Here is a 26,196-nt window from a genome sequence, read left to right on the forward strand (position 1 = left end):
CTCACTCTGTCGCCCAGGTTGGAGTGCAGTGGCGCAATCTCGGCTCACCGCGACTTCCGCCTCCCGGGTTCAAGTGATTCTCCAGTCTCAGCCCCGAGTAGCTGGGATTACAGGTGTGCACCACCACGCCAGGCCAATTTTTTGTATTTTTAGTAGAGATGGGGTTTCACCATGTTTTTTTCACTTTTTTCCCCTGAGGTCCAATCTGCTTAGCTCCCAGTTGCAGAAAAACAGGTGGCAGGTGGATTTGGCCCCTTGGGCCATGGCTTGCCAACTCTTGCTCTAGGGCAACACAGTTCCCATTCTGGGAGATCTCTGGAGCTTCCTGTGGAGACAGGTGGATTTCCCCTTTAATAAGGGAAATAACAGCTTCCAGGCATCAGACGAGTTCCCTTTATATGATAGTTGTGATACCCTCTAACATGCCAAGGCCAAAGTAAGGCCAGATCCAGCTTTCCATTCAGGCTTTATTAACTTAGTTTACAGTTTGTGTGCGTGTGTGTGCCTATGTGCTCTTTCAACAAATTTATTCAGTTCACAGTGATATCATTTGGACAGAGAGAGCAATCCTACCAGACAAAACTCATATACACATTGATTCCAGATGAGAAACAACAGTCCCCCAAGGAGCTTGAGAAATCACCTAGGGCAGCCAAGCTGGGGAAGGGAAGTGGCTGTGCTTTGCTCTGTGTCCTTTAAGGCTTTTTGGTCCTGGTTGATTTCCTCTCAGAAGGTTCCAAATAAAACTTCCCTTTCCTATTCAGTACACACCAGTCTTTCTTTGCTGTTTAACCTACTGGGCTGAGGAAGGGAAGCAGGCAGGAAATTATACCCATTAAAGTGTATGGTTAATGCCTACATATATCATTTTTACACACAGTTAGTGGACTTATCTTTTAAAACAGACATATGTGGCAGTGGGGAAAGAGAACTTCCCTTATTATACAGAAGATTCCAAGAATAGATTCAGACATGATTCGAAGAACCATGTAACTCTGCTGCCTTGCACGGTCCCCTTTTTAGCACTAATAACTCCTAGGTGTCTGATCATTTCAAGGTTAGCAGCATTCCCAAAAAAGCGGTACGGGCTGGGTGCAGTGGCTCATGCCTGTAATCCCAGCACTTTGGGAGGCCGAGGCGGGCGGATCACCTGAGGTCAGGAGTTCGAGACCAGCCTGGCCAACATGGTGAAACCCCATCTCTACTAAAATACAAAAATTAGCCGGGCGTGGTGGCGGGTGCCCTGTAATCCCAGCTACTTGAGAGGTTGAGGCAGGAAAATCGCTTGAACCCAGGAGGCAGAGGTTGCAGTGAGCTGAGATCGTGCCACTACACTCCATCCTGGACAGAGCAAGACTCCATCTTGGGGGAAAAAAAAAAAAAGCTGTCTGTCCAGGGGCCAACGAGGAGGAGGATGGGGAAGGGTGGAGATGAGCCCCAAGGGGACAGAGTCCTTTCCCCCTTCTTTTTCCTGAGTTCGGCTAGAATTACATGATTAAAAGGTTCCATTGCTCGGGAGAGGAGAAGTGAAGAAGAGATACAGGAGCTTCCTTTTGATCCAAGGTCTTTTCCTCAATCCTGGCTGGAACCAGAATCCTAAAGGTTTCCTAACTTTTCCAAATGATTTGCTTGGTGTCTCCTCCCTGAGAGGGCCTCAGCTTCTGGTTTCCAGGGGACAGGGGTTAAGGAGGAAGCAGCTAGAAGACATTGGCCTTTGCTACCCTTTTTCACTTTTTTCCCCTGAGGTCCAATCAACCAGTACTAGGGTGTAAGCATGAGGCATTCATTGTCCCACCCCCCAATCTATCCTGGCTTTCGGGCCTTGTTGGCAAAGAGGAAGGAGGACACAAGTGTGCATGTAGCTAAGAAGGAGCTGGTGAATATGGGAATAGACTGGTCCTTGCTGAGGTGGGGCATTTAGAGACCCTTATTGAAGTAGACGTAAGGCTCAAGTTCTCCATACTTGGCCTTGATGGTGTCTTGGAGCTCTGGTTCCAGATAGGAAATGGGCAATTCACTGAAAAGAGAGCAGAAGAGGATTATGAGCATGCCACCGGGGACAAGCAGTAAGTTACCCTCAGATGAAGCCCAACTCAAATATCACCTCCAAGAAGCCCTCCTGATTTTTCCAACTAGGATTATTATTGGCCTTTGTATACCACAATGTTGCTTTACCATTACTCAGGCCTGACTTCATCCTCCTTGGGCTATGGTTCTTCGTTTCAACTTCCATCTTCTCCACAAGATTACAAACACAGTGCTTGGGACACAAGAGATGTCTAGCAGATGACCATGGAACTAGTATTGAACTAGAATACTAGGAAGGGGAGACTGGAATCGTCTGGGTATATATTCAAGCTACGCTTGTCTCCTGGGGCCAGTCACCCACCGCCCCACAGTCTGATGTATCCCTTCCCTTTTCCATCATCCATTCTCCCTGCTTCCTCCTTCTTGGACACACAAAGGAAATAGAGGGATTTTGGTTTTCAGTCCTCTGCTTGTCCCTTTATTTATTTATTTATTGAGATAGAGTTTCGCTCTTGTTGCCCAGGCTGGTGTGCAATCTTGGCTCACTGCAACCTCCACTTCTCAGGTTCAAGCAATTCTCCTGCCTCAGCCTCCCAAGAAGCTGGGATTACAGGCATGCACCACCACGCCCGGCTAATTTGGTATTTTTGGTAGAAATGGGGTTTCTCCATGTTGGTCACGCTGGTCTCGAAATCCACCCAACTCGGCCTCCCAAAGTGCTGGGATTATAGGCGTGAGCCGCCACGACTGGCCCCCTTATTCAGTGTTAAAGACCAGTGGGGAACGGTGGCTCATGCCTGTAATCCCAGCACTTTCGGAGGCTGAGGCGGGCGGATCACCTGAGGTCAGGATTTCAAGAGCAACCATGGCCAACATGGTGAAACCTCGTCTCTACTAAAAATACAAAACGAAGCCAGGTGCAGTGGCGCACACACATAATGCCAGCACTTTGGGAGACGGAGGCGGGCGGATCACAAGGTGAGGAGATTGAGACCATCCTGGCCAACATAGTGAAACCCCGTTTCTACTAAAAACACAAAAATTAGCGGGGCGTGGTGGCGCATGCCTGTAATCCCAGCTACTCGTGAGGCTGAGGCAGGAGAATCGTTCAGGGAGTCAGAGGTTGCAGTGAGCCAAGATCACACCACTGCACTCCAGCCTGGCGACAGAGTAAGACTCCATCTCAAAAAAAAAAAAAAAAAAAAATAGAAAATGAGCTAGGCATGGTGGCAGGCACCTGTAATCCCAGCTACTCCGGAGGCTGAGGCAGGAGAATCACTTGAACCGGGAGGCAGAGGCTGTGGTGAGCCAAGATAGTGTCACTGCACTCCAGCCTGGACAATAAGAGTGAAACTCCATCTCAAAAAAAAAAAAAAAAAAAAAAAAAAGTGAAAAACCAGATCCAGCCAGAGGAGAGCTTCCTAATAACCCAGCCGGCAGGGAGAGAAAGTCTCCTGTTGCTCCCCGACTTTCTCTCCAAGGTAGTCCTTGCTCCACTGGGAGGGAGCAACCTTATTCCTGCCCCTGGCTTCTCCCGCCCCTCGCAGATCTGTTTTGGTTTACCAAAATTCACCAGGGTTAAGAGGCCCAGCCTTTAGGCTGATGGACACCTGTCCTCAGACAGGTGCTGCCCTTCCTGCCCCTTCCCTGTCTCCTTCTGAACAGCAGGCAGATCAGGGAGCACACTGGCAGGGCGGTCAGTTAAACCAAGTAAGGAATGAACAGCAGATACCATTTCTGTGGGAAGAGCCCACACGCCACTGGCACCATGAAGATGAGGCTGCAAGAAAGGAGAAACCAAAGCATCAGGGGACATCTCCCCACAGGCCCGCCCATCCCCTATCCCGAAGGGAAAGGAGCAATGCCCAGGCACCTGGCCTGCCTTCCCAGCTGGCCCCATATTCTTTCCCTCCAACCCTTCTCCTGTTCCCGCAGTGCGAGGATACTCATTCTGGCAGGGGGATGAAACCAGTACCCTCCCAACCCCCATCACTCATTCCCACCCTTTACTGCATTGTTCAGGCAGAGGAAGAAGACAATGAAGTAAACAGGGACTGTGAGCGGTGGGCCAAAGGAGCCCAGGCACTGCTGGCATGGAGGGGGAGGAGCGACAAGGAGGGGAGGAGCCGCATGAAGGGAGAGGAGGGACATGGAGGGAGAGGAGGGACATGGAGGGGGAGGAGCAACATGGAGGGAGAGGAGCAACTTGGAGGAACAGCATGGAGAGTGAGGAGTGACTTGGAGAGGGAGGAATGACTTGGAGGGTGAAGAGCGACTTGGAGGGGGAGGAGCAACTTGGAGGGAAGGAATTACTTGGAGTGGGAAGAACGACTTGGACTGGATGGGGTGAAGCAACATGGAGAGGGAGGAAGGACATGGAGGGGAGGAGCGATGAGGAGCGAGAGGAGCAACTTGGAGGGGGAAGATTGACTTGTAGTGGGAGGAGCGACCAGGAGGGGGAGGGGCCCTATGGAGGGGAAGAAGTGAATCTGTGGATTCTGAGACCTGCTTCTTTATTAGTTGAACACCTAGGCTGTCAGAGCACAGTGAAAGGCAGTTTCTCCAGCTTCACTGAGCATATAACTTCAGGGGCTTATTAAAATGCAGGTCCCAACTGAGGGGGTCTGGGGAAGGGCTGCAGAGTCTTTACTTTTAACAAGTTATCAGAGGATGCCAATGATGCTGGCGTGGACCAGGGTTTGGGAGGCAAGGTCTTACAGGATGCAGGACTCTGACAGACCTGGGTTGGTATCCCAGTTTTACCACTTACTAGCTGTGCCATCTTGGGCAAGTTACCTCAGAGGCACAGAGGGAGGACAACCTACTTTTTGGGGCTACTGCAGCCCACTTTGCAGTGCCTACTTTGCAGGGCTACTGTGAGGATTCAATGAGATATGTATGTAAAGCACCCAGCCCATGGTCACTACTCAATTAGCAGAAGTTGGCAAAGCATAATGTTAGACTGTTGATCAAATCTCAGCTCCAGGAGTTACCAGCTATATACCCTTGGGCAAGTTTCTTACTCTAAGTCTCAGTTTCTTGATTTGTAAAAGGAGATGATAATAATACGTAGATTTCTAAGGTTGGGAAAATTAAGTGAAATTATAGGTGTGAAGCATTGGGTTCAGTGGGGACACAGAGAAAATATGCAGTCAACGTTAGCTGTTAGTATTGCTGTCATTAGTCCCATGGCCCTGAAATGCATGGTGAATGCTAGGACTTCTCCAGTTAATGGCAGATACCCAAGAACATTGACGTGACTGGTAGCATTTCCCTGCTGTGTGAGTCTGGGACACGTGACGGTCCCAGCCAAAGCTATGTCTCCTCATTCTTATCTCTTCTGTAAAATTGCTCCAGACAGCCAGGCACAGTGGCTCATGCCTATAATCCCAGCACTTTGGGAGGCCAAGGTAGGTGGATCACTTGAAGTCAGGAGTTTGAGACCAGCCTGGCCACCATGATGAAATACAAAAATTCGCAAGGCGTGGTGGTGCATGCCTGTAATCCCAGCTACTCAGGAGGCTGAGGCAGGAGAATTGCTTGAACCTGGGACGTGGAGGTTGCAGCGAACTGAGACTGTGCCATTGCACTCCAGCCTGGGAGACAGAGTGAGACTCCATCTCAAAAAAAACGCAAAAAACAAAAAAAACCTGCTCCAGACTTAAGGTCAAAGGAGAGACCCTCGGATGGGAGGGCACCTCAGCACTGGACTTCCTACATGGACATGTGCGTAAAGTCTAGCCAGCCTGAAGCCCTCACAAAAGATGGGGCAAGAGCTTTCCAGATGGACCATAAGTATTCTGAGCTTGACCACTTTTAAAGTCAGGTAAAGGAGTACACGTTCTCCAACACAGGCTAGACAAGATGACACATCTCGAGTGCTCCAGCCACACAGAACCCAAACCATCAAAACATGATACTTACAAGTACCCACACAGCATGACCTGCAATGGGGCGTGCAGGACCTTGACTTTCTGTATAAAAACAGATAAAAGACAGATCCACATGGTACTTCTATGCCATAAGGTGAACCCCATCCCTGCTCTGCCATGGATCAGCCAGGTAGAAAAACCCACAGGCAAGGACCCCCTGGCCCTCAAAGAAGGCCTTGTTCTCTGCAGACCAGGTCAGGAAACTGGCCATGATGTCTAAACAAGAGGCCAGTGGAGACTGGTGTGGGCTTGAGTGAGATGTCAGGCATCCCCAGGGACAGATGTGACTGGAGGCACTCTGGGCAGGGAAAATGCCAAGGCAAACCCTACATACCTGCATGAAGTGCAGTTTCTCAAGCCTTTCCATGATGACTGGCAGCAAGACTGGAAGAGACCAGGGGAGAAGCTGAGGGGAGGGCTGGGAGGCTTTCCCTAGGACTTCCTCTTAAGTCAGACTAGGAACCAAGTGATTCCCTCTCCTTCAACAGAAGCTCCAGAAAATACTTCACCATGAGGCAGAACAGAAGAGTAAGTAGGCATGGCCACCCCCAACCTCTCTCCCCAAAGTCCCGGCACAACAGTGCTTCCCAGGCTTCTCAATCTGCACGCTTGCGATAACAGGAGAATATGTGCTGCTAGGTCCAAAGCCTCCTTGTCAAAACTCAAAAATGCATTTGTAAGCTCATGCAAACAAATTTTGCAATACGCCCCCTGCTGGAAGCAAACCAAAGCAGGGAATTTATTTTCTCTACCACTCTTCCTAGCACCCCACACTGTCTACACATTAAACACAAATGCTTGACAAATATTAATAAAATGAAAATAACTTTCTACCCCAAACCTTGGATGAACTGATGTTCTAGGGATTAGTATGGTTCTTCTAGGCTTGCAGCAATCAAGCAAAGCAGTTTGAGAAGCACAGCTGTAGAGGGTGGGCCCTACCTCCCACCCAAAACCTGAGTGTGGCTGAGACCTCCACCCTGTGTCACAGGGTTCCCCAGGATGGAAGGGCTTCCCCATCTTACTCATCCCAGGAGCTGACATGGTGATCCGAGAAATAACTACTTGGGTGATGCCTATGGCCGCAGCTCTCTGAGGGCAGAAAATAGTAAGTTGTCAGAAATGATGTATCCAGTGTACATGGGTTGCACCAGGGGGCTGGGTCAGCAACATGGCCAAGTCTGAGATGGTAAAGGGGAAGAGAAGGACCCTCCAAGTGCTAAGTGACCTCACTTCATCCCCTCACCCCTAGCTAGGTTTTTATGGACCAGAAATGATGGAGAAAGGACAGAAGGGGCCTGTTCTGAACACAGAAACATGGGGAAAATTTGACAGGGAGTGAGGATGAAGTCAGAGAAGCCTTCTCAATTCTATAATGGTGCCCACTGTGACCACTAAGGAGGGGACAGGGTATGAAAGGGAATTTCCTCCTCCCACCCCAAAGGGAGGCCTCTACTCACCCGGGAATGACCAATCTCATTTTCATTCCTGTCCTTCACGCAGATTCCCTGGATGAGCTCCCTAAACACAGACAGGAGTTACTGGACTTCGGAAAGGGGTGATGGAAGCCTGCCAGCCACGTGACATGCCAGGGGACCAAGGCCAGGCCGCTTAAGCTCCAGAAAGCCACCTCCTGTAGCCTGGGCCTTTGACCTTCCTTCTGCACTCCAATGAGCAGTATCTTAGGAGCGATCTAGGGCAGTGGCTGAGAGCGCTGGCCCTGGGCCCGGACTGTCTGGGTTGAGTCCTGAAACTGCAGCGTATGTGTGTGACCTTGAGCAGTCTTTAACCCTCCCAAAGCCTCAGTTTTGCTTATCTGCAAAATGGGGATCATCCTGGCGCCACTTTACAGGACCTGGTAAGGATTACGCTAGCTATTCTTTTTTTTTTTTTTTTGAGACAATCGTGCTCTGTCACCCAGGCTGGAGTGCAGTGGCGTGATATTGGCTCACTGCAACCTCCACCTCCTGGGTTCAAGTGATTCTCCTGCCTCAACCTCCCCAGTAGCTAGGATTACAGGCGTGCACCACCATGCCCGGCTAATTTTTTTCTTTTTTTTTTTTTTGTGATGGAGTCTCACTCTATTGCCCAGGCTGGAGTGCAGTGGCACAATCTCAGCTCACTGCAAGCTCTGCCTCCTGGGTTCACACCACTCTCCTGCCTCAGCCTCCCGAGTAGCTGGGACTACAGGCGCCCGCCACCACACCCGGCTAATTTTTTGTTTTTTTAGTAGAGACGGGATTTCACTGTGTTAGCCAGAATGGTCTTGATCTCCTGACCTCGTGATCCGCCCACCTCGGCCTCCCAAAGTGCTGGGATTACAGGCGAGAGCCACTGTGCCCGGCCCTAATTTTTGTATTTTTAGTAGAGATGGGGTTTTGCCATGTTGGCCAGGTTGGTCTCAAACTCCTGGCCTCAGGTGATCCTCCCACCTCAGCCTCCCAAAGTGCTGGGATTATAGGCATGAGCCACCGCACCCAGCTCACCCCAGCTATTCTTCTCAGGCCAGTTCTTGACAGCACTCAACCCAAGCCCCGGTAGGTGGCAGGGACTCATTCTCCTGTTAGGAAAGGTTCACTGGATGGGGAAGGAAAGATAAGAAGAGCAGCATGTGTGCACAACTATTCTGGTAGCACTCCTTCTACAAAGGCTAGTGTGAACATTTTCCATTTGTCGGTAGTCCCAAGAAAATGTGGCTTGTAGATATTGATAATGATGACAATGGTAGAAATAACAGTGAACGCTTACATAGCATCTGTTATGTTCCAGGTGCTATTTTGAGTGCTTTATATAATTACATCATTAAAACCTCATAACAGAGATTTCTCTAGTCAAGAAATAAGAACTGTGAGACTTAGTAAGTTTCTCCTTTACCTTTTCTCCTGAAAAGTTTAGAGTTGGGTGCCTGGAAAATTTCTGTCTACTCCTCTGGCTTCTTTCAAAGCTTGTGGGTTCTGTGCTATCTTTAGACGCCTCAGCCTGATACTTTTCATTCTGTATGCCATCCCCAGGGCTTGGGAAGTAGGAGGAGTTCACAATTTTAACACAGGTCCAAAAGGACATAATCCAGTGTAAAACTCCACAGGTCCACCCTGTCGTTCCCATCCCACATCACCCAGGAGAGGACTCCCACGGGACTCAAACACACAGCCTAACCCGGTCACCCACCACTCACGGGGCCATCACCAGGGGAGCAGCCAATCCCAGGGCCCTTCAGAGGCTCAGCCCAGCAGCCCTCCCCATGCCCACCGCAGTCCCCAGAAGCCACCCACTGCTTTGGTTTCTTGCCCCTTTTCTGCTAATCTTGTGGTTTGTAGGGAGAAAAGGGGGCCTATACTCACTGCTGTCGCATCATGGGGATATTGACACAGTTAGCCGCAGCCACAGCGGCAAAGGGCACCCAGCGGCCCACCAAGGGCGGCGCTTTCTGTTGGAGGAAGGGAATAGTAGGAGTTGTTGAGATGCACTGGAAGATGCGAGGGGAGGGGGCTGAACAACTAGAATACAAAAAAGAAAATTAGGCCTTGCTACTGCCACACATCCAGACACCCACTCTGGGAACCCCAAACTCCCTCAAAGGCTCAAGAAGAACCAACCTGGGGACAGCCCTGGTGTATTTCTCATCACTTGGCTAGCAGGGCTCTGGCTATTCCCAGCTCACCCAGCCTGGGGAACTGTCCCTGGGGGAAGGCTGTTTTCCCTAGGACTCTGCTGCCCCCGCGTGGCCACCATGCTGCAGCAGCCCCAGACCATACCTTTGTCAACATGTTCATGCCCACAGCCGTGGCCACAGCAGTGGTTGTGGCTGTGAAGTAGGAAAGGGTCATCTGCCTGGGGGAGGAGAGAGATGCTTGGGAGTGGGGCGCCTGCCAGCTGAGGGCCAAACCACGGGCTTGAGGGAGAAAGTCGGCTGGTGAGGCTTCATGCCTGAAAACCGCACAGGATCTGTCCCCAGCCTTATCTGTGACCCTCTCCCCCTCGCTCACAGAGCCCCAGCCCCCTTGGCCTTCTTTCAGTACTGTGAACACACCAAGTTCCTTCCTGCCTCAGAGCCTCTGCATATGGCTGCTCCTTATGCGGCGAGGGGCTCCCTGGGCTCTTGGGTCGTTCAACCCTCAACCTTCAGGACACAGTTGAAATGTCGTCTCCACAGAAGGGATTGCTCTAAGTGGCCTAACTACACAGACACAGTTCTGCTGTTCTCTGCCTTGCAACCCTGGTTTTCTGGGTGTTTTTTGTTTGTTTGTTTGTTTTGAGACTGATCTTAGGCAATCCGCCTGCCTCGGCCTCCCAAAGTGCTGGGATTACAGGTGTGAACCACCGTGCCTGGCCCAACCACACATCTTAACAATGTATCCCAGAATGTAGAACCATGCACATCCCCAGCACATAATACACACTCAAGAAGAAATATTTAGAGAATGAATGAATAAACACATTTGGAATTGGTCTAGGAAGAAGATCCACTCCTACTCAGCTTGAGAAAATACTTCCAAACCCTGGGAAATGGTAACTTGGTCACCTGCTCGGTGCAGGCGCTGCCCAGGAAGGACTGCCAGCCCAGAACTCTTTAGAAAAGCTGTTCGTGGGAGGCACGAGGACAGCCTGGGGCTCAGGTCTCCTACCTGACTGATATGGGGGAAGCCGCATTCCTGTTGGTGTAGTTGACTAAGGCATTGAAGGACTGGTTCACCCACTGCCAGAAGATCACCGCCGGCATCGTCCTACCAGTGAGGAAGGCCAGGAGAGGCAGAGAGAAGTCAGATGGCAGGGAGTCCTGAGGGCACGCCAGTCAAAGCACGTGATCTGCAGGTCCCCACACTGTTCTCATACTAGGTTTTTATTTTTTATTTATTTAGTTTTTTTTTTTTTTTTGAGACGTAGTCTCGCTCTGTCGCCCAGGCTGGAGTGCAGTGGCCAGATCTCAGCTCACTGCAAGCCTCCTGGGTTTACGCCATTCTCCTGCCTCAGCCTCCCGAGTAGCTGGGACTACAGGCACCCGCCACCTCGCCCAGCTAGTTTTTTGTATTTTTTTAGTATAGATGGGGTTTCACCATGTTAGCCAGGATGGTCTCGATCTCCTGACCTCGTGATCCGCCCGTCTCGGCCTCCTAAAGTGCTGGGATTACAGGCTTGAGCCACCGCGCCCGGCCTATTTTTTATTTTTTTGAGACGGAGTCTCGCTCTGTTACCCAGGCTGGAGTGCAGTGGTGCGATCTCAGCTCACTGCAACCTCTGCCTCCCAGGTTCAAGCAATTCTCCTGTCTCAGCCTCCCAAGTAGCTGGAACTACAGGCACACACCACCACGCCTGGCTAATTTTTGTATTTTTAGTGGAGATGGGGTTTCACCATATTGGCCAGGCTGGTCTCGAACTCTTGACCTCAGGTGATCCACCCACCTCGGCTTCCCAAAGGGCTGAGATTACAGGCATGAGCCATCATGCCTTGCTTGTTCCCATACTGTTTTATGCACCTGGGTTTTTGTGCAGGCTGACCCCTCTGCCTCAAATATCTCCCCCTCCTCCTTTCATACGTGGCCGAACCCTGCTCTGTTGAGAGAGATCACTTCCTCCTTGGAACCTTCCCAACCCTTCCCTGCCCCTCCTGAGACAGAGTAAGTCATTCCATGCTCCTGCTTCCACAACCCCATGTTCTTCCCCCAACCTACCACTTACCAAGCTGTACTGTAACTGTTTACTTCTTGGTGTCCTCAACAAAACTGGGAGCTCCTTGATGGGGGGGTTACTGAAGCCTTTACATTCCCAACACCTGGCCCAAAGCCCAGCTCAATAGCTGAACCAATCAATGCATGGGGTAGGGGACGCAGGGGAGGAAGGAAGAGGTGGGAAGAAGAGTCGCACATCCAGCAGCTACAGAGGCGGTCTATTCTCTCCTCAGCCAAGCCAAGAAAGGGACTACCTATTGTTTTGTTTGGTTGTTACATAATTAAAATCAATGTGGAAAAAGTACTTTTTAAAGAAGGAATTGGGGTAACTTATTTGTTGAGGGTTCTACATAGGACTGCCTCAGTTAAAATCCAGGCACCCGTATTTACTGCCCGTTTAAACTTGGACAAGTTCTTCAGCCTCTGTAGAACTCTAGTTCTTCATCTATAAAATGGAAACAATAGTACCTATAGTGTAGGGTTGTTGAGAGGGTTAAATGAAGCAATACGTGCAAAGAATGTAGCATAGTGCCTGGTATCTGGTAAGTGACCAATCAAGAGAACTATTATTATTATCACAGTATGGCTCCCTGACCAGCAGATCCAGGCAGCTGTACCTCCCACGGCCCTGCCCCCAAGTCCCACCTGTAGAACTGGAGCATGAAGCCCGTGATGATCATGCCGCCAGGGAGCTGGAAAGACATGCGCCCGATGACATTCATCTTCTCCCCAGTGTCGGGGTGGAAGGCCGAGTCATATAGCTTCTTGGCATACAGCAGCTGCTCCACTTGGGTGCCTGGGGGCACAACCCCCATCCTGCCACCCAAGGACAGCAGGCAGTCACCATCCTGCCTGATCAACATCTCCCAGTCTCCCTACTCTCGCTTCTCCCAGCCCCCAGCCCTAAGAGTTCTGTCTATTCCTTCATCTTCAGTTTCCACCTCCACCCAAGAGGACCCCATCAATGTTACCCTACTACTTCCAGCCCTTTCCCCAACCACTCACCTGCTCTTCTCCACCATCATCTTGGCCCAGTCCAACTCCTGCTCAGATACGAAGACAGTGCGGGGGTCCGTGATGTTTAGGAAGTGCTTCACTCTCCCCAGGAAGGTGCGCTGGTCCCAACGGGGGGCATCGATGTTAAAGCCAGTCAGGTCAGCCTCCATCTTGTTCACACATAAAACTGTGGACCTAAGGGACAGAGGAAGAAGAGGACTGTCCCCTAAATCAAAGCCCACCGCAGAGGGCCTGAGCACCTCCCACTGTTGCAGATGGTCTGCTCTCGCCAGCTACTGGGCATCGTCTGACTCGGCTTGGGAGGGCCCCAGTGAATGGTCATCAGATTGAGCAACTGGGCACCAACACGTGTTTCCTGAGGGCCTGCTGGTGGTCAGCTCTGTGCTTAACCATACTGCAGGAGGGACTGCAAAAGGGGACAATACAGTGCCTGTGCTTGGGGAGCTCTGGGAACAAAAGCCCACCCATTAAACAGTATAATACCCCGGGGTGCTTCTGGCAGGGAGATGGGAAAAGTAGTCATTTTGAAAAACAGCCAGCTCGGTGCGGTGGCTCAGGCCTGTAATCCCAGTACTTTGGGAGGCCGAGGTGAGGGGATCATGAGGACAGGAGTTTGAGACCAGCCTGGCCAACATGGTGAAACCTGATCTCTACTAAAAATACAAAAATGAGCCGGGTGCAGTGCCAGGCGCCTGTAATCCCAGCTACTCAGGAGGCTGAGGCAGGAGAATTGCTTGAACCCAGGAGATGGAGGTTATAGTGAGCTGAGATCATGCCACTGCTCTCCAGCCTGAGCCTGGGTGACAGAGCAAGACTCCTTCTCGGGCGGGAAAAGCAAAACAAAACAAAACAAAACAAAAACTCCAAAGCCGTTTGTTCTTTTTTTTTTTTAATTTAATTTTACTTTTTTTTTGAGACAGGATCTCATTCTGTCACCCAGGCTGGAGTGCAGTGGTATGATCATGGTTCAATGCAACTATTACCTCCCAGGTTCAGGGATCCTCCTGCCTCAGCCTCCTGAGTAACTGGGACTACAGGCACACACCACCATGCCTGGCTAATTTTTATATTTTTTGTAGAGATGGCACCTCACTATGTTGCCCAGGCTGGTTTCAAACTCCTAGGTTCAAGCAATCCTTCTGCCTCAGCCTCTCAAAGTGCTGGGATTACAGGTGTAAGCTGCCGCATCTGGCCTCTTTTATTATTTAGAGACAGAGTCTCATTATTTTATCCAGGCTGGAGTGAATGGTAATTGACAGGCATGATTATAGCTCACTGCAGCCTCGAACTCCTGGGCTCAAGCAATCCTCCAACCTCAGCTTCCCAAGTAGCTGGGACTACAGGCATGTACTATCATGCCCAGCCCTTTCATTCTTCTTAACAAAGTCTACCCTTGAGGGAAACTATTTTACCAGAGCCTAACCATCTTGGGTTTTACCAGAACTTAACTGACTCAGGGAAGGAGAACTCCAGCCACCTCTTGCCTTCCTGCCTCACCTAAAGAGGACAAGGGGAGACTGAGAATCTCTTTTGAAGGTTCAGGAAACAGACTCACCAGAAGACTGAGACCTCATCACAGGACTGTAGATCCCTCCACTCCCTCACGTCACCGCTGCACCAGCAGGGCTCCTGTATCATTACAAGGATGATAACAAAAAGAGTAACACGTCTTAGGCACTATTTAAGAAGTCTCTAGAGACCCATAGACAGTAGGGGAGACAAGAACAAGGACACCAGAAGAAAATTTAGCCTTTTATACCTATAGCTACAGCAAACAGTAAACATAACCTAGATAAACAAAACCTCACCCCTCAGTTCCTTTCACAGGGTACATCATGTCCAGCTTTCAGTGAAAAATTACAAGGCATACTAAAAAGAAAAAAAAAAAAACAGTTTGAAGAAACAGGCCAAGCATCAGAACCAGATTTAGATATGAGATTTTAGACTTATCAGACCAGGAATTTAAAATAACTATGGTTAAAATAAATAAATAAATAATAAATAAAATTATTAATTATTTAAATAAAACTATGGTTAATATTCTAAGGACTCTGAAGGGAAAAGTGGACAACAGACAAATAATGTAAGCAGTGATGGAAACAAGAAAGAATCAAAAGGAAATGCTGGAAATCAAAAATACTGTAATAAATATGAAGAAAGTCTTGGATAGACTCATCGGTAGACTGGACATGGCCAGGGAAAGAATCAGTGAGCTTGAACATGTGTCAACAGAAATTGTCGAAATGCTAAAGGCCCATCCATGGCAGATTGGATAAAGAAAATGTGGTATATGTACACCATGGAATACTATGCAGCCACAAAAAAGAACGAGATCACGTCCTTTGCAGGGACATGAACATGGAGGCCATTATCCTCAGCAAACTAATGCAGGAGCAGAAAACCAAATATCACATGTTCTCATAAGTAGGAGCTAAATGATGAGAACACATGGACACAAAAAGGGGAGCAACAGACCCCACTGGGATTCACTTGCGGGTGGAGGGTGGGAGGAGGGAGAGGATCAGAATAAATAACTAATGGGTACTAAACTTAGTACCTGGGTGATGAAATAATCTGTACAACCCCAGTGATACAAGTTAACCTATGTAACAAACCTACACATGTACCCTTGAATCTAAAGTAAATGTTAAACAAAAAACAAAAAACAAATAATACTAATGCAATTACACAATAGAAGGGCTTGGACTCAGATCCTCCACACATGAATTCTGTCTCGCATTGAGAAACACTGAGTCCGTGGTGAGGGATGGTGTGGGAATGTTCGTCTTCATAGATCATTGGAATTACTATTTGGGGGTGCATACCATCTGATCCTGTTGGTCGTTACCCATTTCCACCTATCTCCATATCTTACAGAAGAACCATCTCAAGTACTAACTGCTTTATATCCCTTAAAACATTTCTAAGGCCGGGCGCGGTGGCTCAAGCCTGTAATCCCAGCACTTTGGGAGGCCGAGACGGGCGGATCACGAGATCAGGAGATCGAGACCATCCTGGCTAACACGGTGAAACCCCGTCTCTACCAAAAATACAAAAAACTAGCCAGGCGAGGTGGCGGGCGCCTGTAGTCCCACTACTCGGGAAGCTGAGGCAGGAGAATGGCGTGAACCCGGGAGGCAGCTTGCAGTGAGCTGAGATCCGGCCACTGCACTCCAGCCTGGGTGATACCGTCTCAAAAAAAAAAAAAAAAAAAAAATTTCTAGTCGGGGCCGGGCGCGGTGGCTTATGCCTATAATCCCAGCACTTCGGGAGGCCAAGGCGGGTGGATCACCTGAGGTTGGGAGTTCAAGACCAGCCTGACCAATATGGTGAAACCCCATCTCTACTAAAAATATAAAAATTAGCCAGGCGTGATGGCAGGTGCCTGTAATCTCAGCTACTCAGGAGGCTGAGGCAGGAGAATCACTTGAACCTGGGCAGCAGAGGTTGCAGTGAGCCAAGATCATGCCACTGCACTCAAGCCTGGGTGACAGAGTGAGACTCTGTCCAAAAAAAAAAAAAATTCTAGTCGGCAAGGCATGGTGGCTCACATCTGTAATCTCAGCACTTTGGGAGGCCAAGGAAGGTGGACCACCTGAGGTTCAAAAGTTTGAGACCAGCCTGGCCAACATGGTGAAACCTCATTTTGTATTTTTTTTCCTACCAAAAACTAGAAAAATTGGCCAGGTGTTGTGGTGCACACCTGCAGTCCCAGCTACTGGGGAGGCTGATGTGAGAGGAATGCTTAAGTCCAGGAGGCGGAGGTTGCAGTGAGCCAAGATCGAGCCACTGCACTCCAGCCTGGGTGATAGAGTAAGACTCTGTCTCAAAAAAAAAAAAAAAAGGGCTTTCTTGGACAAACAAAACAGGAAATTTGTCACTGGCAGACCTGACTTACAAGATATTAGAAGAAGTTCTTCTGGTCATGGGCAATGGTTCACACCTATAATCCCAGCACTCTGGCAGGCCAAGGCAAGAGCATCACTTGAGCCCAGGAGTTTGAGACCAGTCTGGGCAACATAGTGAGACTCTGTCTCTACAAAAAGAAAAAAGAAAAAAACATAGCCAGCCGTGGTGGCATGTGCCTGTGGTCCCAGCTACTTGGGAGGCTGAGATGGGGGGATTGCTTGAGCCTGGGAGGCTAAGGCTAAGTCTGCAGTGAACTGTGATCGTGACACTGCACTCCAGCCTGCATGACAGCGTGAGACCCTGTCTTAGAAAAAACATTAACAAACAAACAAAAATAAGTAAAAATGTTTATTTCTCTTATTCTGAATTGTTAACAGTTAACAAACAGATATATTTGTTTAAAATAATAGTAGCAACAATTTTTTGGTGATTGTAGTTTATGGATCAGAGAAATCCATGACAGCAGTAATAGCAAGGACGGGAAGGGAGAATTGGGAGGACTCCATTCCAAGGTACTTGCACGTTCCATGCAGTGGTATAGTGTTACTTGAAAGTGGATTTGGATTAGTCATAAATATATATTGCAAACTCCTGGGCAACTGCTAAAAAGGTTTTCAAAAGAAGTATAATTGATACACTAAGAGAGGAGAGAAAACGGAGTCATAAAAAAAAGCTGAGGCTTTTAATTTTTTTTTTTTTTTTTTTTTTTTGAGACTGAGTCTCGCTCTGTCGCCCAGGCTGGAGTGCAGTGGCCAGATCTCAGCTCACTGCAAGCTCCATCTCCCGGGTTTATGCCATTCTCCTGCCTCAGCCTCCCGAGTAGCTGGGACTACAGGCGCCCGCCACCTCGCCCGGCTAGTTTTTTTTGTATTTTTTAGTAGAGATGGGGTTTCACCGTGTTAGCCAGGATGGTCTTGACCTCCTGACCTCGTGATCCGCCCGTCTCGGCCTCCCCAAGTGCTGGGATTGCAGGCTTGAGCCACCGCGCCCAGCGGCTTTTAAATTTTTGCCTGAAAACTTCAGGAAGTCATTGAAAGATTTTAAGAAGAGTGACAAGATCAGATATGTAGTTTACCAAGAACAAACTGGGTAGTCGTAAGAATAAACAGGGTGTGCCCAGACTTCACGGGATGCAGGAAGACCAGCTGGAAGGGAACCCCAATAATCCAGGCAAGAAGACATAGGGCTCAGATGAACCCAGGTGCACTCAAAGGAGAGATGAACAGGAGAGAATCTTTCAAAGAAGCGGAATCTTAGGATCTGCTAAGCAATAGGTATAAAAGGAACACTGTATCAGTCAGGGTTCAACCAGAGAAGCAGAATCAGTAGATTACAGACAGACAGACAGATAGGTAGATACCAAAACATAACATGGGGCAACATGGGGTTCCTCTAACTCCTGAGCTCAAGCAATCTGCCTGCTTTGGCCTCCCAAAGTGCCAGGATTACAAGTGCGTGGCACTGCACCTGGCCTATGACACACACATATACATATTTTATGTATTTCTAAAATATATTTGTATGCTATAATATATATTTTATAAATATATAAATAATTTCTATATCTACATCAATATATAAATTATATATCTATATAAATATGATTTTTAAAAATTTATAGATGTATCAACATATATTTATAATATATAAATTTATTTATATAGAGATATGAATTATTTAAATATAATATGTAAACATAATAAACATAAATAATTCATATAGCTATACAAAATTATATATAAATATATAACTTTATATATTATAAATATATATTGATCTATCTATATAAACTTTATAATTTTTTTTTCTCTTTTTAGGCAGGGTCTCAGCCTGTTGCCCAGGGTGGAGTGGAGTGGTGCAATTATAGCTCACTCTAATCTCAAACTCCTGGGCTCAAGGAATCCTCCCATCTCATCCTCCCTAAGTGCTGGGATTACAGGCATGCACCACCACTCCTGGCCTAAATATATATAAAGCTGACATAATATAATATTGATAAAATATAGAAATTGATTTATCACAAGGAATTAGCTAATTGGCTCACATAACTGTGGCTGTTGGGTAGGCAATCCTGAAGTCAGCAGGGCAGGCAGCCAGCAACAGACCATCCCCGGGGGAGAGGGAGCAACGTGGGTAATGGCTCAGAGTCCAGAACCTCAGAGGGGGTTCAGGGGTGGTCTAGCCCTCCTTTAAAGGGCTTCCACCTGATTAGGTCAGGCCACCCAGGATAATCTCCCTTTTGATTAACTTAAAGCCAAACAATTGAGGAATTTAATTACATCTGCAAAATCCCCTCACAGCAGCACCCAGATTACTGTTCGTCTGAAGAGCTGGAAGATGGTGCATGTGTGCTCCTGGGTAGCCACTATAACTGGAATATACCAGAGAGGGAATCCGGGGAGTCTTGTTTAGCTTATTCGAGTTGACACAGGACAAATATCCAGAGTGATATCCAGGGTTTCTGACTTGGGTGATAGGTGCTAACCGAGAGAGCACAGAAAAATTGGCTTTGAGGGACAAAATATTAATAGTAAGCTTGATTTCTCCATGTTGAGTTTCAAATGCCATGGGATTATTTATTATTATTATTATTATTTTTAAGACGGAGTCTTGCTCTGTCGCCCAGACTGGAGTGCAGTGGCGAGATCGTGGCTCACAGCAAGCTCCGCCTCCTGGGTTCACACTATTCTCCTGCCTTAGCCTTCCCAGCAGCTGGGACTACAGGCGCACGCAGGCGCACGCTGCCACGCCTGGCTAATTTTTTTGTATGTTTAGTAGAGACGGGGTTTCACTCTGTTAGCCATGATGGTCTCGATCTGCTGACCTCGTGATCCGCCTGCCTCGGCCTCCCAAAGTGCTGGGATTACAGGCGTGAGCCACCACGTCCGGCCTATTTTTTTTTTTTTTTTTTTTGAGACAGGGTCTTGCTCTGTTGCCCGGCAGGGAGTACAGTGGTATGATCATGGCTCACTACCCCAGCCTCCACCTCCTGGGCTCAAAAGATCCTCTGACCTTAGCCTCCCAAGTACCTGGGATCACAGGCATGTGCCACCATTCCCGGCTAATGTTGTATTTTTTGTAGAGACAGGGTCTCCCTATGTTGCCCGGGCTGGTCTCAACTCCTGAGCTCAAGGGATCTGCCTGCCTTGGCCTCCCAAAGTGCTGGGATTACAGGAGTGAGCCACCACCCCCAGTCCTGCCATGGGATTTTTTTTTTTTTTTTTTTGAGATGGAGTCCTGCTCTGTCACTGAGGCTGCAGGCTGGAGTGCAGTGGTGCGATCTCGGCTCACTGCAACCTCCACCTCCTGAGTTCAAGCGATTCTCCTACCTCACCACAGCCAGCTAACGATTTGTATTTTTAGCAGAGACAGGGTTTCACTATGTTAGCCAGGATGGTCTCGATATCCTGGCCTCGTGATCCACCACCCGCCTCGGCCTCCCCAAGTGCTGGGATTACAAGTGTGAGGCACCAAGCCTGGCCAGGATTTTCTCAAATGCAATAGGCTGCATCCTGTCTCAGGTCCTTTCCAAACACCATACTCAAAAGCCAGTGTTTCCTCTCTTCACTGAATAGTACCTATTTGTCCTTTTTTTTTTTTTTTTTGTACAAATAATTTTCAGATTTACTTCTATAGCTTCTACTACTAGGTCATTTTGTCTTTTTCTTAGAAATAACACCTTAACTAAGTTAAATAATTCACCTGTAAAGTGAGGTGGTATGTTCATTTTGCTTACCACTGTCACCCCAGTGCCTAGCACAATATTCAAGTATTTGCTGAATAAGAAGTTCATCAGCCCCTGGGTATTCAGGCTTGAAAGAAAACAGAGGTCAGAGCTAGAAGGAAAAAACGGAGTCAGCAGCATCGAGGTGATTTACGATAAAGTTTTCCAGTGAGAACACACACAGAATGGGAAGAAGAGAGAGCTGAGGACAAACCCTGAAAAATCAGAACATTTAAGAAGCTGAGGTCAGGCATGGTTGGTGGCTCACACCTGTAATCCCAGCACTTTGGGAGGCCGAGGTGGGTGGATCACCTGAGGTCAGGAGTTTGAGACCAGCCTGGCCAACATGGTGAAACCTTATCTCTACTAAAAAAAATACAAAAATTAGCTGGGCATGGTGGCAGGCACCTGCAATTCTAGTTATTCAAGAAGCTGAGGCACGAGAATCACTTGAACCCAGGAGGCGGAGGTTGCAGTGAGCTGAGATTGTGCCACTGCACTCCAGCCTGGGCGACAGAGTGAGACTTTGTCTCAAAAAAAAAAAAAAAAAAGAAGCCGAGGCCAGGCATGGTGGCTCACGCCTGTAATCCCAGCGCTCTGGAAGGCCGAGGCAGGTGGATCACGAGGTCAGGAGTTCGAGACTAGCCTGGCCAACATGGTGAAACCCCCGCCTCTACTAAAAATACAAAAAACTGGTCGGGCATGGTGGCAGGTGCCTGTAATCCCAGCTACTTGGGAGGCTGAGGCAGGAGAATCACTTCAATCTGGGAGGTGGAGGTTGCAGTGAGCCAAGATGGTACCACTGCACTCCATCTTGGCAACAGGGCAAGACCCTGTCTCAAAAAAAAAAGAAGCTGAGAAAAGGAAGCCCCCAAAGATGGGAAGAACCACCAGAAAGAAGAGAGAAAGGAGGTGGAGACAGGCACAGACAGGCCTGTAATCCCAGCACTTTGGGAGGCCAGGAGTTCCAGTTCAAGAAAAGAGGCAGGAGGGACCGAGTTGGGGAAGGAAGAGTGGTGGTCAATTTTTAGATTTTTTTCGTTAAGGCGGAAGAGACATCAGGAAGCTGATATGCTGGGGTACACCTTTTCCTAAGAGGAAGGACCAGGGACAAGAGGAGAGGCTCAACATGGAGTATCCACAGCGCCCTAGCCTGGCCCTGATGCTTCTCTGAAGCAGCAATCTCCAGAGAAGTCAGAAGGCAGACAGAAAGAGTCCACTGCCAAAACTCAGACTTCCCCTCTCCCCTGCCACCTGGCCTCCTGCAGGCTGGTTCAAAGACCAAAGGCATTTCTCTCAGTCCCAACTGAAGCAGGAATGGGAGGAGGGGAAAGAGTTCACTTTCCCAGGCTCTACATGAACCTAAAAGGAGTCAGCTTGGCTGGCTGACCACATGCTGCCTTGGCTTACAGAGCCCCAGGCTCACGCACACTGGAGACAGCCTGACTGAGCAAAATGCTATGCCTGCCCCTCAGCACACGCGTACACACAGCGCCAGACCTTCTCTGACATCTCTGTTCCCCTTAACGCAACATTGAAAAGTCCTCTGCTTCTCAGAATGGAGGGACTATCATCAAGGGGTAAACTAAACATTTGCTACTTACACAAGAGCCTTTGCCTTCTTAACTAAAGTCAGGATAGAAACTGCAGAGTCCCTGTCTTAAATAAAACATAAAGCCGGAAAAAAAAAAAAAAAACCTAAACGATCTGTCTGGAACATTTCTGCCACACACCCACTGTACCCCAATGGGCACTGTTCCCCGACTCCTTCAGGACAAACTCAAGTCCTTCTGTGATATATACTCCTACAGCATCCTGTCCTTTGCAGCATGCTGGGCATTTGTGATTGTCACCTTCTTGTCATTGACTGTGATTCGTGTAAAGTCTGCCTCCCCTGACAGACTGTAAGGCTCACGAGCATAGGGATCATGTCTGTGATGTTTCCTGCTACATCTTTCACGTGCCCTCGAAGAATATTCACTGCTTACCTGAAATGTATTCCAACTTCTTGGGTCTGTTGGCATCAAGGATACCACCTCTCTTAAGTCAAACTCAGAACCTGCCTAGGTTACAGAACTAAGAGCAGGCTTTTTTTTTTTTTTTTTTTTGAGATGGAGTTTCACTCTTGTTGCCCAGGCTAGAATGCAATGGCACAATCTCGGCTCACTGCAACCTCCACCTCCCAGGTTCAAGCGAATCTCCTGCCTCAGCCTCCCTAATAGCTGGGATTACAGGCATGTACCACCATACCCGGCTAATTTTGGATTTTTAGTAGAAACAGGGTTTCTCCATGTTGGTCAGGCTGGTCTCAAACTCCTGACCTCAGGTGATCCGCCCGCCTCGGCCTCCCAAAGTGCTGGAATTACAGGCGTGAGCCATCGTGCCCGGCAAGAGCAGGCTTTCTTTCATGAAGTTGCAAATTGTCTACCTTGCCTGAGCTGAGTCATACCGGTCTCTAAATTTTCTTCCATAGTTACTGTCCCTCCTCCCACACAAGCCACATCTAGTCTTCCCTAAAAAGGTCATCATCATGTCCAGGGTAGCCCCACTTCTGAAGGATTATGGTTACACTACTAGGAACAAGGTAGGAGTCAAAATCAGACCAGTGATTTAATGGTATCTCCCTCCTAGGATTAGAGAATGTCACAGCTTGAGGCCCGGCGCAGTGGCTCACGCCTGTAATCCTAGCATTTTGGGAGGCCAAGGCAGGTGGATCATGAGGTCAGATCAAGACCATCCTGGCTAACCCGGTGAAACTCCATCTCTACTAAAAATACAAAAAATTAGCCAGGCATGGTGGCAGGCACCTGTAATCCTAGCTACTAGGGAGACTGAGGCAGGAGAATCACTTGAACCTGGGAGGCAGAGGTTGCAGTGACCAGAGATCACACCACTGCACTCCAGCCTGGGTGACAAAGCAAGACTCCGTCTCCAAAAAAAACAGAATGTCACAGCTTGAAGACAAGTGATCTAAGATCTCAGTTTACAGAAAGGAAACTGAAGCCTAGAAAGTGCACACGGATTGGGCCACCACGGTGGGCATTTTTGGTACACTTGGCCCTGCACTAAGTACTTGCAGCAGATATAAACACCAACAATCAACAGATCCAGTCCTCAAAGATTGGACAACAGCTAAGGCCTTACTTACTTCCCCAAGGTCCTCTATCCACTATAGCCTACTTGCCAACTCCTTAAAAAAGAAGGAAAGAGGCCTGGCACAGTGGCTCACACCTGTAATCCCAACACTTTGAGAGGCCAAGGCGGGCAGATCACCTGAGGTCGAGAGTTCAAGACCAGCCTGACCAACATGGAGAAACCCCATCTCTATTAAAAATACAAAATTAGCCAGGCCTGGTGGTACATGCCTGTAATCCCAGCTACTTGGGAGGCTGAGGCAGGAGAATCGCTTGAACCCAGGAGGTGGAGATTGTGGTGAGCCAAGATCGCGCCATTGCACTCCAGCCTGGACAATAAGAGCAAAACTCCACCTCAAAAAAAAAAAAAAGGAAAGAAAGAGAGGGAAAAAAGAGAAAAAAAAGAAATAGACTACTACATAATGCTGACATAATGCTCATCCTTCCCAGAGAGAGATTTTCTCTGACAAATGGTATCAGAGATCAGAAAACAAGCTTCCAAATTCCTTCTGAGGTATCCTCTTAAAAGCAGAAGTGCACAAGATTCCTGTTTGTAGCCCCAGGTAGGGAGAAAAACGAAGCATATCGCTGGTACTTACATCAGAGGAAGATCAAGGTAGCCAAAGACCCCAGAAGGTCAGACACAAAGACCACTGAGACAGGCAAGGATTAGGGTCAAGGCTGCCTAGAGCAAGCTGGAAAATGAGAGTAATAATTACAGGAGCAGGCCCAGGTATAGGCTTATGGATACTCATCTGACTCCAAGGCAAGTGGGCTTTTAGAAACCAGACAACTTAGAAAGAGCGACCTGCCTTGCCTTTTTCATAAAAGGGCTAACAGTCTACGGATGAGTAGATTATAGGGGTTTGTGTCCCTATATCATCACCTCCATTCATCACCTCCTTAGTCAAGGCTCTGAACTGCTTTTCTCTCTAAGGATCTGAAGCAGGTATGCAAACAGCAGATGTTGGTTTTTGTTTTCAGTTTTTTTTTTGAGGCAGGGTCTTGCTCTGTCACCCAGGCTGGAGTACAGTGGTGTGATAATAGCTCCTGGGCTCAAGTAATCCTCCAGCCTCAACCTCCTGAGTAGCTAGGACTACAAGTGCGCCACAGAACCTCTGGCTAAGTAAAAAAAAAAAAATTTTTTTTTGTAGAGGCAGGGTCCTACTGTGTTGCCCGGGCTGGTCTCCAACTCCTGGGCTCAAGCCATCCTCCCCTTCAGCCTCTCAAAGTGCTGGGATTAAAGGCATGAGCCACTGCGCCTGGCCGCAATTACCAATTTATAGGGGTTGTGAAAATGAAATGAAATTTGGTATGAAACGTATTTCATTAGGAAGGATGTAATTTCCATACGGGCTGATTTTGTCCACTGCTGTGTCTCCAGCGTCTAGAACAGGGCCTAACACGTTTGTGCAAACTCTTCTTATAGTCCTCTGCATCAGGAAAGGGGTGGGAGGTAGCACTTCCCAACCCACCCCAGTACCCTTCTTGCTCTTCCTTGGCTGAAAATGCAGGCTCATTGTTGCCTCCTCCAGGACTACAGATGGTGCACGGTCCGGTCCAAAGCAGCTTAGCAAAACCGGCCAGAGGCTGGGCACGGTGGCTCACCACTTTGGGACACCTGTAGTCCCAGCACTTTGGGAGGCCTAGGCGGGCGGATCGCTTGACCTCAGGAGTTCGAGCGCAGCCTGGGCAACATGGCGAAACCCCGTCTCTACAAAAACAAAATACAAAAAATTAGCCAGGCGTGGTGGCGCCCACCTGCAATCCCAGCTACTCGGGAGTCTGAGGCGGGAGAATCGCTTTTAAGCCCGCGAGGCGAAGGCTGCAGTGAGCCGAGATCGCGACACCGCACTCCGGCCCGGGCGACGGAGCGACAACCTGTCTCAAAACAAAAACTGGGCCAATCCCCAAAACGCCTTTCACCTGTGCTTCAGCTCACCTCAGGGCTCAGGGCCAGCCCCAGGCTGCTTCTTGCCCTCCGACAGACGGTCTCCCCCCATCGGTACTCCCCTATCCCGGACGGCTCGTAACGCCCCAGCCCCTCGGCCTGGCACTCGCAGGCAATGGGGATCAGAGCAGAGGGGCCCATCTGCAGCCCCAGGGCACACTCCTCGCGCCACGTGGCTTCTGCAGGCGGAAGTCTAGCCCGCGCTGCAGCCCCGCCTGGACAGTCAGGACAGAAATCTCAGCTCCCTCCCGAGATGTGGGGATTGGAGGTAGACAGGGTGAGCGCCCTCGTCCCAAGGCCCCTTACCTGGTCCCGGGACAAATGTCACCAGTTACAGTCCGCCTTAGAAACCTGGCCTGGGGAGAGACCTGGGCGGGGGAACCGCCCCCATGCCCGCCCACGCCCCTCCTTTTCGACCAATCCCAGGCCTGGAGGCTCCCGCCAGCCACGTGGGCAGCCTTTCTCCACTCCCAGGTCCTAGCTAGCCGGCGGCCGCCTCTGCAGCTCCCGTAGCCCGCCCTCGCAGTGGGCGGGCGCCTTGGCGCGCTTGCGCACTCTGGGGAAAGCGGCGCTGCACCCCGCCCCGTACTGCTGCTCCACTCCTCCGCTGTGCGTGCGAGGGACGTCGGGGGCGGCGCCGCAGCAGTTGCCCTTGGTAACGGGGGAGGCAGGAGGAGGAGGAGGAGGAGGAGGAGGGACTCGGCGGGAGGATGGTGAGTATGGGGACCTGGGCCCCCTTGGAGTCGGCCAGTTACCCCCCTCCCGTCCCCAGGCCCAGGGCGGAGCACTGCGCTTAAAGCCAAGGAGGGAATGGGACGTCGCTCAGCCTGCTATC

General features: G+C 49.2%; 2 protein-coding genes across 11 annotated transcripts in view; one reads left to right on the forward strand and one right to left on the reverse strand.

Annotated features, from left to right (window-relative positions):
- Window positions 1–447: 447 nt before the first annotated feature.
- Window positions 448–25,804, reverse strand: SFXN2 (sideroflexin 2). Of its 8 annotated transcripts, none has more exons than XM_017944279.3 (14): window positions 25,668–25,804; window positions 14,452–14,512; window positions 14,199–14,272; window positions 12,632–12,817; window positions 12,272–12,442; window positions 10,586–10,684; window positions 9,716–9,791; window positions 9,302–9,387; window positions 7,421–7,481; window positions 6,986–7,052; window positions 6,295–6,344; window positions 5,953–6,002; window positions 3,761–3,808; window positions 496–2,017 (listed from the first exon to the last, which is right to left on the reverse strand). In XM_017944279.3, exons 4-14 carry the CDS (start codon window positions 12,790–12,792, stop codon window positions 1,918–1,920), a joined length of 969 nt encoding a protein of 322 aa, XP_017799768.1. In that variant the 5' UTR covers window positions 12,793–12,817; window positions 14,199–14,272; window positions 14,452–14,512; window positions 25,668–25,804; the 3' UTR covers window positions 496–1,917. The 8 variants fall into 8 exon arrangements, 6 of the variants coding, with proteins under 6 accessions (XP_009213528.3, XP_017799768.1, XP_021799319.1 ...); XM_021943627.2 differs by lacking the exon at window positions 14,452–14,512 and adding an exon at window positions 24,010–24,105; XM_009215264.4 differs by lacking the exons at window positions 14,452–14,512; window positions 25,668–25,804 and adding an exon at window positions 25,353–25,376 and having other exon boundaries at window positions 448–2,017.
- A 105-nt stretch (window positions 25,805–25,909) lies between these two features.
- The window catches only part of ARL3 (ADP ribosylation factor like GTPase 3), a 49,406-nt gene continuing 49,119 nt past the window's right edge, over window positions 25,910–26,196 (forward strand). For all 3 annotated transcript variants that reach the window (XR_002524421.2, XM_003904193.4, XM_031652111.1), the window contains exon 1: window positions 25,910–26,074. Coding sequence is in view for 2 of the 3 variants with exons in the window: in XM_003904193.4 (XP_003904242.1) it covers window positions 26,072–26,074 (3 nt within the window). In the remaining variant the exon portion in view is untranslated. The remainder of the gene's footprint in view (window positions 26,075–26,196) is intronic.

This window comes from Papio anubis, chromosome 11 (assembly GCF_008728515.1).
Source record: "Papio anubis isolate 15944 chromosome 11, Panubis1.0, whole genome shotgun sequence".
Lineage (NCBI taxonomy): Eukaryota > Metazoa > Chordata > Mammalia > Primates > Cercopithecidae > Papio > Papio anubis.

Bases quoted from the DNA above. Each gene is read 5' to 3' on its own strand.
- SFXN2 (XM_009215264.4), bottom strand. From the start codon at position 12,792: ATGGAGGCTGACCTGACTGGCTTTAACATCGATGCCCCCCGTTGGGAC. The intron at 7,053-7,420 runs GTGAGTAGAGGC...TTCTGCCCTCAG, and splicing joins ATGAGATTGGTCATTCCCGG to AGAGCTGCGGCCATAGGCAT. The intron at 3,809-5,952 runs GTAAGTATCATG...CCTTTCTTGCAG, and splicing joins GTCATGCTGTGTGGGTACTT to CCTCATCTTCATGGTGCCAG.